Source organism: Tachysurus fulvidraco, chromosome 1 (assembly GCF_022655615.1).
Source record: "Tachysurus fulvidraco isolate hzauxx_2018 chromosome 1, HZAU_PFXX_2.0, whole genome shotgun sequence".
Classification (NCBI taxonomy): domain Eukaryota; kingdom Metazoa; phylum Chordata; class Actinopteri; order Siluriformes; family Bagridae; genus Tachysurus; species Tachysurus fulvidraco.
In genome coordinates this window covers 44,417,331-44,429,443 of record NC_062518.1, presented here as the reverse complement: position 1 = coordinate 44,429,443, position 12,113 = coordinate 44,417,331, and the positions used below count along the sequence as shown (strand labels likewise).

At 39.4% G+C, this 12,113-nt stretch overlaps 2 protein-coding genes across 4 annotated transcripts in view; both read left to right on the top strand.

The window, feature by feature from the left end:
* The first annotated feature begins 20 nt into the window (after positions 1-20).
* LOC125141153 (histone H1-like) lies at positions 21-921 on the top strand. The gene is made up of 2 exons (XM_047813129.1): positions 21-27; positions 339-921. The coding sequence occupies exons 1-2, from the start codon at positions 21-23 to the stop codon at positions 782-784; spliced, it is 453 nt and encodes a 150-aa protein (XP_047669085.1). The 3' UTR covers positions 785-921.
* Positions 922-10,370: 9,449 nt separating this feature from the next.
* Positions 10,371-12,113, top strand: part of LOC113662256 (ubiquitin-protein ligase E3C-like) — a 28,097-nt gene continuing 26,354 nt past the window's right edge. The window contains exon 1 of one of the 3 annotated variants that reach the window (XM_027176994.2): positions 10,371-10,447. The gene's annotated coding sequence lies outside the window, so the exon portion shown is untranslated. The remainder of the gene's footprint in view (positions 10,448-12,113) is intronic. The other 2 variants (XM_027176993.2, XR_007137931.1) reach the window with 2 other exon arrangements.

Below are 12,113 nucleotides of genomic sequence, written 5' to 3'. Positions count from 1 at the left end.
CAGAGACTTCAGCATTGCCCATGGCGGGTTAAATGATTGTAAAAGACGTGTTGACTTCAACACTTTTCTGCTCATGTGCAGATTTTTCAGGCCGGCTAGATGCCAAGGCTACATACAAACATCAAACTCCTTAGACCTGTTTAAAGTTGCAATGGAATACAAATAAAAGCAGTTTAGCAGCTGCTTATACTATTTATGAAGGTGCTACTGGTGCTGCCAAATTCTAACTGTGATGTGGAAACGGCATTCAGCATTGTGTATCACATCAAGACAGAATTTAGGAGTCAGATGTCTCAACAAACACTTCAGAATACCTCCCTGAAAATACTTTTTAGCAGGTTGGGATGTGTGTGTCAAGGAGAGGAGTGGCATGTCTCTTTCCACCCTGAAGAAAGCATTGTTTGCCGGCGGATACGACGTGGAGAAGAACAACTCTCGCGTCAAGCTCGCCATCAAGGGCCTCGTTACTAAAGGCACTCATGTGCAGACCAAAGGGACCGGAGGGTCTGGATCTTTCAAGCTGAACAAGAAGCAGACCGAAGTTAAGAAAGCCGCACCCAAAGCAACAAAGCCGGGCCGCCAAAAAGTAGTCTCACAAGAAGACGAACAAGCCTGTCGCTGCCGCCAAGAAAGCCACCAAAAGCCAAAAGTGACCAAGAAGATAAAGGCTGTAAAGTCCAAGACCTCAAAGCCCAAAGCGGCGAAAATCAAAGAAGTAAATGTGTTTCTTCTGTTTTTTACTCCTCAAACGGCTCTTTTAAGAGCCACCCATATTTTCCCTTAAAGAGCTGTTTCATATTCTGATAAACATGATGACTTTAGCTGCTTAAACACTCTGTACAACTCTGTAGTGGATTCTGTACCTCATGTTCACAAAAACGTATGAGCAACTAGGGAGAATTGGACAGTATACATTTTAAATTCCTGTGCATTTGTCTTTATTGTCTTCTATACTGTCTGTCTCTCTCACAGTGTCTTGCACACACACACACACGGGAGTGGGGGGGGGCATGTGGCATAGAATAGAATGCTTAAACATTAATTCTGTCTAATGTACACAATGCTTCTTTAAGAAAAATGAGAAATTCTTCAAATCTTTGTGTGTGAGCTAAGAGTTTGTCGTATACTCATCACTATATAATTAAAATATGTGTGTATATATCTCTTCTTCTAAAGATATGAGGTGTAATATAATGTTTGTGTGATTAACACACGTGTACTGTAAATGTGAATCTGCTTTAGAGAAATGATTCACAGAAAGAGAGTACAGTGTGTTTGTGTTAGGAATATTGTGTTGAGGGATAAGAAGAGTCATTGAAAATAAATTCACATGCATTTCTATAGCGCTTTTAACAATGGAGATTTTCTCAAAGCAGCTTTACAGAACATAACCATTAAACAAAAAGTTATATAAAGATTAATATAAAGCAAAAACTAAAACAAAAGCAAGGTAAATATGAGACTTCTATTTAAATGTATTTATTCCTAATGAACAAGCCTGAGGTGAACAAGGTGACTGTGGTGTGATTATAAATATACAGTTTGACAATGTTGTATTGATGGTGAGGATCTCCTCAAAGATCACATGTAGTTGTATATCTAGTAAGTAGATTGCTTCATTAAATATTCAGATTTACTAACTAGCTGAGTCTAAATGTAACTAATATAAAGTTTCATTTAGCAGTTTTGCCAAGTTTTCTTATGGGTTTGGGAAAAGTTAATACTTAGCTAGTTAATACTGGCTAACAAGCACACCGTCGGTACAGCATATGAAGTTGGTCTGTAGTTGTAAATTTGACAATGCAAAAGCTACAGTATTTAACAGAAGGTCCTTCGAGTGAACGGAATCAGTGCAAGTTTTACCAGGAGTGGTGCTGGTTACTTTTAACAAACTAAAAAAACAAAAAAAAATTTGGATCAATTCAGTGTAGAAACATACTTTAAAAGAATGACAAAGCTCTTTCATTTTTTTCAGTGTACTCTAACCTGCTGTGACAAGCTGCTCTGACCAAAAATATATTACATCTGAAGTAATTTATACTGACGTACGTGTCCCTCAGTGACACTTGTTTTCAGATTATGTAGAAAACCTTCCACACTATTATTACCTAACTGGGTTAGTATTGAAAACACAAGATCAACTATCAGAGTTGGTTTTACCTTGAATGCAGGTGTCCTTCGGAGTCCCTCTGTCCTCTTCAAGTTCTTCTACCTAATCTATTGTTTGAATCTTTAGATGAAGGACTCAGACTTAGACCTTTTTTTTCTTTTCAGGATCCTCACAATGGGAAGCCTTGTTTTTATTAAATGCAGTGTAATACAGATAAATGTGTGTAATACTGTACATGTAAAGTAAACTAAAAGAAAATTACAAATAATAAAGTTCTTAAACCCTTTTATACCATTTATTAGTATGATTCCATAACAGCATTATGCTCCTGTCAGCCTCCTGTCAGGCATCTCATGATCTTTATGTTTCCCAACAACATCCTGTGAAGTTTCTTCAGTTTTTTTGCCCCTGCTGATTGTGGTTTTATGCCGACTGTGTGTTTTATACTGCTGACACAAAACCTTGAGATTTTACATCAAGCTTTCAATGTTACTCTCTATCTTGACATTTAAACATGCTACTGAACATTATATAATTTCTTGAGCATACAAACGATTACATAAGTTTGTATAAAAGGTAAAGAAAACTTATCGTTCTATAAAATGAAAAAGAAAACATAATTTAATAATCTTCTTTCAGCAAGATGGGTCTTTATCCAACTGTCTAGGTACAGTGTCTGTTCCTCCTGTTGTTGAATCAGCTTCCTTCTGGATCCCTTCTTCACAGTTGTAATCAGATATATTCAATTTCAATTTCTTTATTTCATACAGCAGTTTCCCCATTTCCTTTTTTTATTTTCCATAGCTTCCTTCTTTCTTGCTTTCTGCCTTTGTTGTCTTATTTTATTTTTTCTCTTTTTGCTGCATTAATTTCACTTTGTTTCTTTATTATTTACATTGCATTCATTATGTATAACAAGTTTCACCTACAGAACTAGTCTCTTACACTAAAATTACAGGGGAACATGCAAAAGGAGATTATATAATTCATATTTATAGCACAAATATGAACTGGACTAAAAGTGATAAAAAAAAAAAGATTAAAGTGCAATATATAATAGTAAAATCAGTTTGTGTACAAATCTCACACTGCCCTTAGAAAAGAAAGGAATTAACTAATATTAGCCATTAGCTAACATCACTGCTGTTTCTGTGGCAGTAACATTCCATTCAGATGCCTCACCAATGACGTAGTGCAGAAAACAACCCAACCAACCAATCAGCACTGTGTCCCTGCATATTGGGCGCGAATTTTAAAAAACACTGTTAAAAAAAAACACCGTAATGTACAGCTGTAAGTATTTTTTTTTCCTCAGAGGAAATGATATTTATACAGACAAACATAGTTAAATATTACGATATGCTTTGTAGGATTAACAGCCGTTAATATATTTCATGGAAATGTAAATATAAAGATATGCTTTGGTGGATGTAATGTTTTTGTGTGAATCAATGAGTTGATCAATAGGTTATAGGCAGACATCACAAGTCCCGCATATTGATAGCTGCGCCCTGATGCCCGCAAATTAGTTAAAATCTCCCGAAATCTAGAGCGAGCGAGCAGGAGCTAAAGTGATCTACATATTTTAATATAATTAACAAATAATTGGGTAACACTTTACACTTTTTTTGGGGGGGGGGGAGACAAAAATTTTGTTTAACTTATAAGTAATAAATGTGATTTAATTAATGTTATAAACATTTCCGATGGACTTTCCCATGTTTTCTGAGGTAATCTTAACAGTCATGTGTAACTAGGCACGAGCGCCGCAGATCTGACCAATTAAAAAAGAGCTGTAAGTCACCAAGGTGTCTCTGATTGGCTCTCGTGGCAGAATGACAGCACGAGCGTAGAGAGTATAAAAGTAGGTCACATGAACCAAGCGCACATTTCAAATCCAATTTCTAGATGGATAATATATTTGTGGAGACCCAGTTCTGCGACATCTTCCCCATCCCCGTACAGCTAGAAAGTGTCTTCCCCAGCTAGGAGGCAGGATTGAAGACGCCAAGACCGCCATAACTGCCCTAAAAGGGATAGTATGCGACACCGTCCGGAAGGACCATCGCACCCTCTGTCTGACTACAACATCTAGGCTGGGTCGACCGTCCGACCTGGTGGTCCGCCTCAGTACGTGCTGACCTGAGAGATATACTGTGTACCGCTTCGGCAAATAAACGTTCAACACTGAACGAAGTAAAACACAACGGCTCTTTTAAGAGCCACCATTTTTAAATATCAATAAAGAGATTTTTTTTCCCTTTTTTACTGAATGTGTTTTGCTGTGTGTGTTTTTTTTTTTAAATCTGTTATTTGTTCTATTTGTTCACTTGTTTTAAAGTAAAAAAAAAATAAAATAGTGAAATATTAACAAGATTTTTACTTTATTTCAATAACTGAATCTAGTAATGTCTACTTATGTTGGGTGACAGGAAATTTAGGATGTTTGATCCATGTGGACAGCACTAAACTTTAAGTGAACCTTCACCCTTCTTGACGTATATTGGTGCTCAGAGTGCAGGCATTGCCCTTTCGCACTCGTCCCACCTCACCGGGGCTTGGGAACACTACAGGTCTAGGCTCATGAGTGAAAGCGGGTCATACAGATGTAGTGTCAACACACGTTTCTCTGCGTTATAACAGCACAAACTGATTCAATATAGTATTATAGCAGCACAAAGTGATTCAATATAGTCTTATAGCAGCACAAAGTGATTCAATATAGACTTATAGCAGCACAAAGTGATTCAATATATGCTTACAGCAGCACAAAGTGATTCAACTGATTATTCAGAAGATGCCAAAAAAATGAAAGATCCAAAGAAGTTCAGGGAGGCAGTGGGAAGTTTAATCTATTTGTCCACTTGCACACGACCAGATTTAAGTTTTGTTGTCAGTAAACTATCTCAACATTTTGCTGAACCAACAGAACAACTTGAACACAGTAAAACATGTGTTCAGCTACCTTAAAGGTACAACAAAACAGGAACTACAGTATAATGACACAGAGAAACTAGGTGTAAGAGTATATATTGATTCTGACTGGGTGTCAGATACAAAAGACAGACGTAGTACCTCAGGATATTGTCAATCTAAGTAAAGGAAGTTCTTTGATTTCCTGGAAAACCAGAAAACAAACTATGGCCTTATCTACTTGTGAAGCGGAGTACATGTCATTAGCTACTTCCACACAGTTTTTGAAGATTTTTCTTTTGTTTGCTCACTTTGAATTTTGTAAATTGACAGAAATAAACACTCATTATTTATATTTTTGAAAGCATTCTTTGTTTACATCATTTTTTCACATCGGCCTAAAACTGTTGCACAGTACTCTATCTACATGAAACAGCTACTTAAGTGTATGGACACTTACCAATATACACAACCAAAAGTATATGAGGACAACCAAGGTACAATAGCACTAGCCAGAAACCCAATCTGTAGGCAGAGGGGCAAACACATTGACATCATTTTATGCCGCTACGTGGTTCACGTTGTACGAAGTCCAGGCATGTTCTTCTGCCATGTGAGTTAATAAAGCAGCGGATGCTGAAGTGGTAAAAGTGTATTGTGCAACGTTTGTTTGTTTTCCACACGTGTAAATAGTAAAACTGCGTACTCGAGTTCAACAGTATAAAAGTAGGTCACATGAACCAAGCGAGCATTTCAAATTCAATTACGGCAGCAGAATGTATTTTTTTTTTTCCTCAGAGGAAATTATATTTATATTATTTGTAGTGTCTTAGTTTATATTATATTATAATATTATGTTACTTGTAGTATATTAATGTAGTGTCTAATTCTAATTATTATTTTCCCATTTAGATTACAATGGCACAGGGTGCACGGTGGCTTTGTGGTTAGCACATTCGCCTCACACCTCCAGGGTTGGGGGTTTGATTCCCACCTCCGCCTTGTGTGTGTGGAGTTTGCATGTTCTCCCCGTGCCTCAGGGGTTTCCTCCGGGTACTCCGGTTTCTTCCCCCAGTCCAAAGACATGCATGGTAGGTTGATTGCCATCTCTGGAAAATTGCCCGTAGTGTGTGTGTGTGTGTGTGTGTGTGTGTGTGTGTGTGTGTGTGTGTGTGTGTGTGTGTGTGTGTGTGTGTGTGTGTGTGTGTGTGAGTGAATGAGAGTGTGTGTGCCCTGCGATGGGTTGGCACTCCGTCCAGGGTGTATCCTGCCTCGATGCCCGATGACGCCTGAGATAGGCACAGGCTCCCCGTGACCCGAGAAGTCCGGATAAGCGGTAGAAGATGAGTGAGAGAGCGAGAGACAGAGAGAGAGATTACAATGGCAGATTTCTTCATTTTTGTGAAAACCCTCACTGAGATATCTTTCAACCTCGGTGTCGAAGAGGGAGACACAATCGTAAGGGTAAAGGAGAAGATCCAGGACCTCACTGGGATTCCCCCGGAGCAACAGTGGCTGATCAGGGGCAATATATAGTCCTGTGTGACGGCCAAACTCTTAGCTATTATAACATCCAGGCGGATTCGACCGTTACGCTGGTGCTTCGCCTCAGGACCTATGACCCTGACTATGAAAAGCCGGTCAGTCAAACTGACCTTAGCCTTCTATACGGCTTAGTCCGATAAATGTGCAACACCAAACTAAATAAACACAACAGCTATATTAAGAGCTACCCAAATATCCAGAAAGAGATTATTTTCCTTCTTTACAGAATGTGTTTTGCTATGTGTTATACTGATAAAGGCTTTAATGTAAGTTAAATATAATATATTTGATGTTGTATGTGTATAACAGCACAAATTGACTCGATATAGGGTTTATATCGTGGTGGCCTTTAAAACAGCAAATGGCCTCTTCACCCTTACAAGCTGAAATAAAACAATAAACAGATCACCTGAACAGACTCCCAGGCGCCTGGAACACGAAATTCCCTCCTCTGAAGCTGTACATCTTTCTGTAGTCCCTCATGTACCGAACAGCAGCACGATCCTTTATCGCCATAGCAACGATACTCCCAACTAGTCCATGAATTCCTCCCAGTCACAACTAAACTAAACGCAATGTTGGACTGTAGGAAAGCAGTCAGATAGTCACGAGAATTAGCGTAGCTTCGGCTGCTCTGTGCAGCACTCAGAAGAAACAACTCGTAAACTTTTCTCTTGTACAGATTATATACACAAATAAAATAAATAAAAGTAGTAATAACACTCGGTCAGCCAAATACAGATGCTTTAACACACTTTGTCAGTGGTTATTTACTCTATATTAGCCTTAAAACCTATAGGAAACAAAAAAACCTCTCAGACTGATCTGCAGTTCTAAACTCCACCCCTTTATCCAATAATAATTCTCAGTATAACCTGCAGAGTTGGGAATAAGTGGGAAAAGGGCCAATCACAATATAATGAACAAACTGCTATGTAAAGCCACGTTTTTAGCCAGTGCATTACTAACAAACCTCATGCATGCAGTAACCCTTAAATGGGAAGTGCACAATTAGTTTATCAGTTTAAACAGACACAGTTATGATATTACATGAACCACAAACAATCATAAAAATAAAAGACATGATACTTAATATAACCCTAGCAGGGCTACATTAATGTTTCAGTAGCACAACGTGATTCAAATTAAAAAGATACCAAGGGAAATAGAGTCTGTCCATGCTTGCTAATTACTGCTGGAATCTCTGCAGGGATGATCCTACTTCAGTTCACAATAGACTAGCCAAAAATGATGGAACCTTTGTGTTCATTCTGCTTGATTGTGTGCTGAGGATATGGTTTATGTACTAAAGTTGAATGTTAAAAAAAACACAGGCTTATAAATGGTGTGTACACACACACACACACACACACACACACACACACACACACACAAAAAAAAAAAAAAAAAAAGAAAGAAAAACAACAAATAATACCCTATATGTATCCTTATTGTGTCAAGGTCTAAGCCTCTCTTGCCCCATGTGTGTGTTTTAGGAGGGTGAGAGCGAGAGACTCACAGAATCCTCCAAGAAGAGAAGAAGGAGATGATGAAGACTCTGGCACATGGCAAACAGTGCATGACCAGACAAACAAGACAGTGCAGGACAAAATACAGTGCAGGACAAAAGACAGTGCAAACAAAAACATACAGGGCAATACAAAGAAGACAATACACAAAAGACAATAAACAGAAACAGCGCTGACCAGTGTAAATACTGTATGTTCAAACAATATTGTGTGTGCAGAAATACTGGAATGAACACATTGTTGTAGCAGCAGTTACCTGAGATATTGTACAGGGTTGTGCAAAACAGCAATCAATCAACTGAAATGTCCGACAGAATGTGAAAATAGCAAAATGTGTGCAAAAAACAGCATGTAAACAGGTTGATGGCTATATATTGGAACTGTGTGTAAATCTGTGCAGTCCATACAGTTGGTGTGTGTTTTGTGCTCAGTACAGTTCAGTTCAGTTATTAAGGAGTCTGATGGCTTGTGGAAAGAAACTGTTAAACAGTCTGGTCGTGAGGGCCCGAATGCCTCGGTACCCTTTTTCAGACGGCAGTAGGGTAAAGAGTGTGTGTGTGCGGTGTGTGGGGTGAAGAGTGTGTGTGAGGGCTGTGTGGGGTGAAGAGTGTGTGTGTGGGGTGTGTGGGGTGAAGAGTGTGTGTGAGGGCTGTGTGCACATGACAGGGACTAGTATGTACATTTACATTTACAGCATTTGGCAGACGCCCTTATCCAGAGCGACATACATAAGTGCTTAAATCTCTACATTGAATACATTAATGTTGGTTCACTAGGTTACATACTTAAGATACCATGAGTTTAAAACATTTGTTCAAAGTTACAATGAAAAAGTGTGAAAGGTTAGTAGCTCTTCAACCGCCGCTTGAAAATAGCCAGTGACTCAGCTGTCTGGACCTCTAGGGCAGTGGTCCCCAACCTTTTTTTCGCCGCGGACCGGTCAATGTTTGATCATTTTACCGCGGCCCGCTGGGGGTGGGTGTGTGGGGTGGCGGCTATAAAATTAAATAAAATTTAATAATTGTAATTTAATTGTATTTAAACATGCCTTTTTTAACTCATTACAACGCTAAATCAATGAGAACCCTGAGCTTTTTTCTTTGCAACGAGACGGTTCCATCTGGGGTAATAGGAGACAATGACACCCGAGGTGTGTTGCTCATGTCCAGTTTATTCCGTTGTTTTGTTTTAGTTGCCATCACTGCAGAAAACCCCGCTTCACACAGATAGCATGTCGGAAATGGCAATAGGGATGTAAGTGACAATCTCAGGGTATTCCGCCATGACTTTAATCCAGAACACCGGCAGAGTTTCTAACGACGTCTGTTTCGTGCTCATTTTTGCTAATTTGTGGGTTAAATTTGAGCAAACACAATATACACGTACACCAAGCACTGTTACACATGACAAAGTACCAGTGAACAGAGAGAAGAGCGATACACACCTTCTCTCTCCACCAAAGCTACAACGCCACTGCCGCTTGCAGCCGCTCAGCTCCAGACGTCACCTAAACCCGGCCCGATAGCATGATATTTTGCGCATGCGCGGTATTGGTGCGCCTTTAGGTGACGTCTCTCAGTTAACCTCTCGTCCATGGAAAGTCGCACAAACCCGAGAGAAATACACCACAGTAAATAAAATGGAAATAATTTAATGTTCCTTGGGCGGCCCGGTATCATTTGGTCCACAGACCGGTACCGGTCCGGGGCCCGGGGGTTGGGGACCACTGATTTATACCATAACATCCTACTGCCCCCTAATCCAGCTTTGATGCAACCGGATCAGTGATCAATTGAGCCAGGATCACCAAGATATCCCGACTTAATCCCTTATACTAGTTTTGTGCAACATGCCCCAGCTGTGAAAAGGAGAAAAAAACAGCTTTGTTTTTGTTTTATTTTCTGTTATTTTTTTCTCTCCTTCCGCTAATCTGAATCACTGTTCAGTAAAACATGTAAAATATTTGTAAAAGCATGAAAAAATCTGAACAGAAGTCACTACTGAAGTGGAAGGCAGTGTGCTAATGCATTAGCTCTGGCTTAGCTAATTAGTACTTTTACAGGTTATAACTGTATAGTTTTAAAATACTTTATATTGTTTTTTTTTCTCTGTACAGTTTTACTAACTGATCTTTTTTTAAACTTTTATATATCTAGTGTTTTGTACCTAGCTAACCGAATCAGATTCAGAATCAGAATCAGTTTTATTGGCCAAGTGTGTTGATGTTGACACACACACGGAATTTGGTTCCAGCTGTTTCTTACTCTCAAAAGTACAGACATAAATAACACTATACTATACATTTAGCTCGGACTATACAACACAAGACAATACAGACAATATATGACAGGTCAGTTATGTACATAAAGTGTGAGAAGTGCATGGTAGTGCAAATAACAGTATTGCGCAATATTATGATTTTTGTACAATATATAGCAGCAGTAGTGTGTGTAATGTATACGGATGATGTGGTGACTGACAGTTCTGATAATGCAGTACTTAAATACATGATGCAGGGAATATAATTATGTTGAGTTTTTAATCAGGGTGATTTGTCTGGTGAAAGAAACAGTTCCTGTGTCTGGCAGTTTTGGTAAACAAAGCTCTGTAGCACCTGAGAGAAGGAAGGAGCTGAAAGAGGTTATGTCCAGGGTGTGAATGGTCAGTAGTGATTTCTCCTGCCCTAAAATCTGTTTTTTGTATCATACAAGTCCTGGGGACTGGGCAGGGCTGGGCACCTTTTTTTTCTGCTGTTTTTACCGTCCGTTGCAGTCTGTTTTGTTGCTGCTCCAAACCAGATGGTGATGGATGTGCACAGGATAGATTCAATGACTGCAGCATAGAACTGCATCAACAGCTCCTGTGGCAGACCAAACATCCTTAACTGATGTAAAAAGTATATCCTCTGCTGGGCCTTTTTGCTGATTTCAGGACTTGGGAAATGGTAGTGAGCAGAAACTTGAAGGTTTTCACAGATTACACAGGGCTGTATTGTGAGGGGGAGTTGTGTTGAGTGTTCTTTCCTAAAGTCCACTTTAATTTCCACAGTTTTGAGGGTGTTTAGCTCTAGGCTGATCTGACTGCACCATAGCACCATAGCTTTACCTCCTGCTGATATGTAGACTCAACGCTATCCTGGATGAGACCGATTAGCATAGTATCATCTGCAAATTTCAGGAGTTTAACAGTTGGGTCACTTGAAGTGCAGTCATTAGTATAGAGGGAGAATAGAACTGGGAAGAGGACACATCCCTGAGGAGCACCTGGAAGTAATACCTCTCAATCTCACCTGTTGTTTCCTGTTTGTCAGGAAGCTGGTGATCCACTTACAGATGGCAGGAGGTATATTGAGATTTAGGGGTTTGAAGTGGAGAAATTCTGGAATTATTGTATTAAAAGCCGAACTGAAGTTGACAAACAGAATCCGGGCATACTGTATGTCCCTATCCAGTCAAGGTGTTGCAGAATGTAATGCAGCCCAATGTTGTCCACCGATCTGTTTGCTCGGTAGTAAAACTGTAGGGAATCCATCAGCTGTTTTGGGAAAATACCAGCTGATTAACGGTCTTAGAGCGACATTCCTGTGGGGGATGACCACCAACACCATGGTCATTTAACTAACTTTTTGTGCTTTTGGCAGTGTGGGCAGGTGCCAAATCCTGTGGGAAAATAAAATCAACATCTTTTAAAAGCTAGTCAGCAGAAGAAAGCATGAAGTGCTCTAAAATTTCTTGGTAAACATGTGCAGTGACTTTGGTTTTCAAAAGACACAGTGGACCAAAACCAGCAGATGACATTGCACCACAAATCATCACAGACTGTAGAAACTTAACACTGGACTTCAAACAACTTGGGCTATGAGCTTCTCATTTACATTTACAGCAGTTGGCAGATGCCCGTATCCAGAGTGATGTACATAAGCGCTTAAATCTCTATCATTGGATACATAAATGCTGGCCCACTAGGTTACATACTTAAGATACCATGAGTTTAAAACATTGTTCAAAGTTACAATG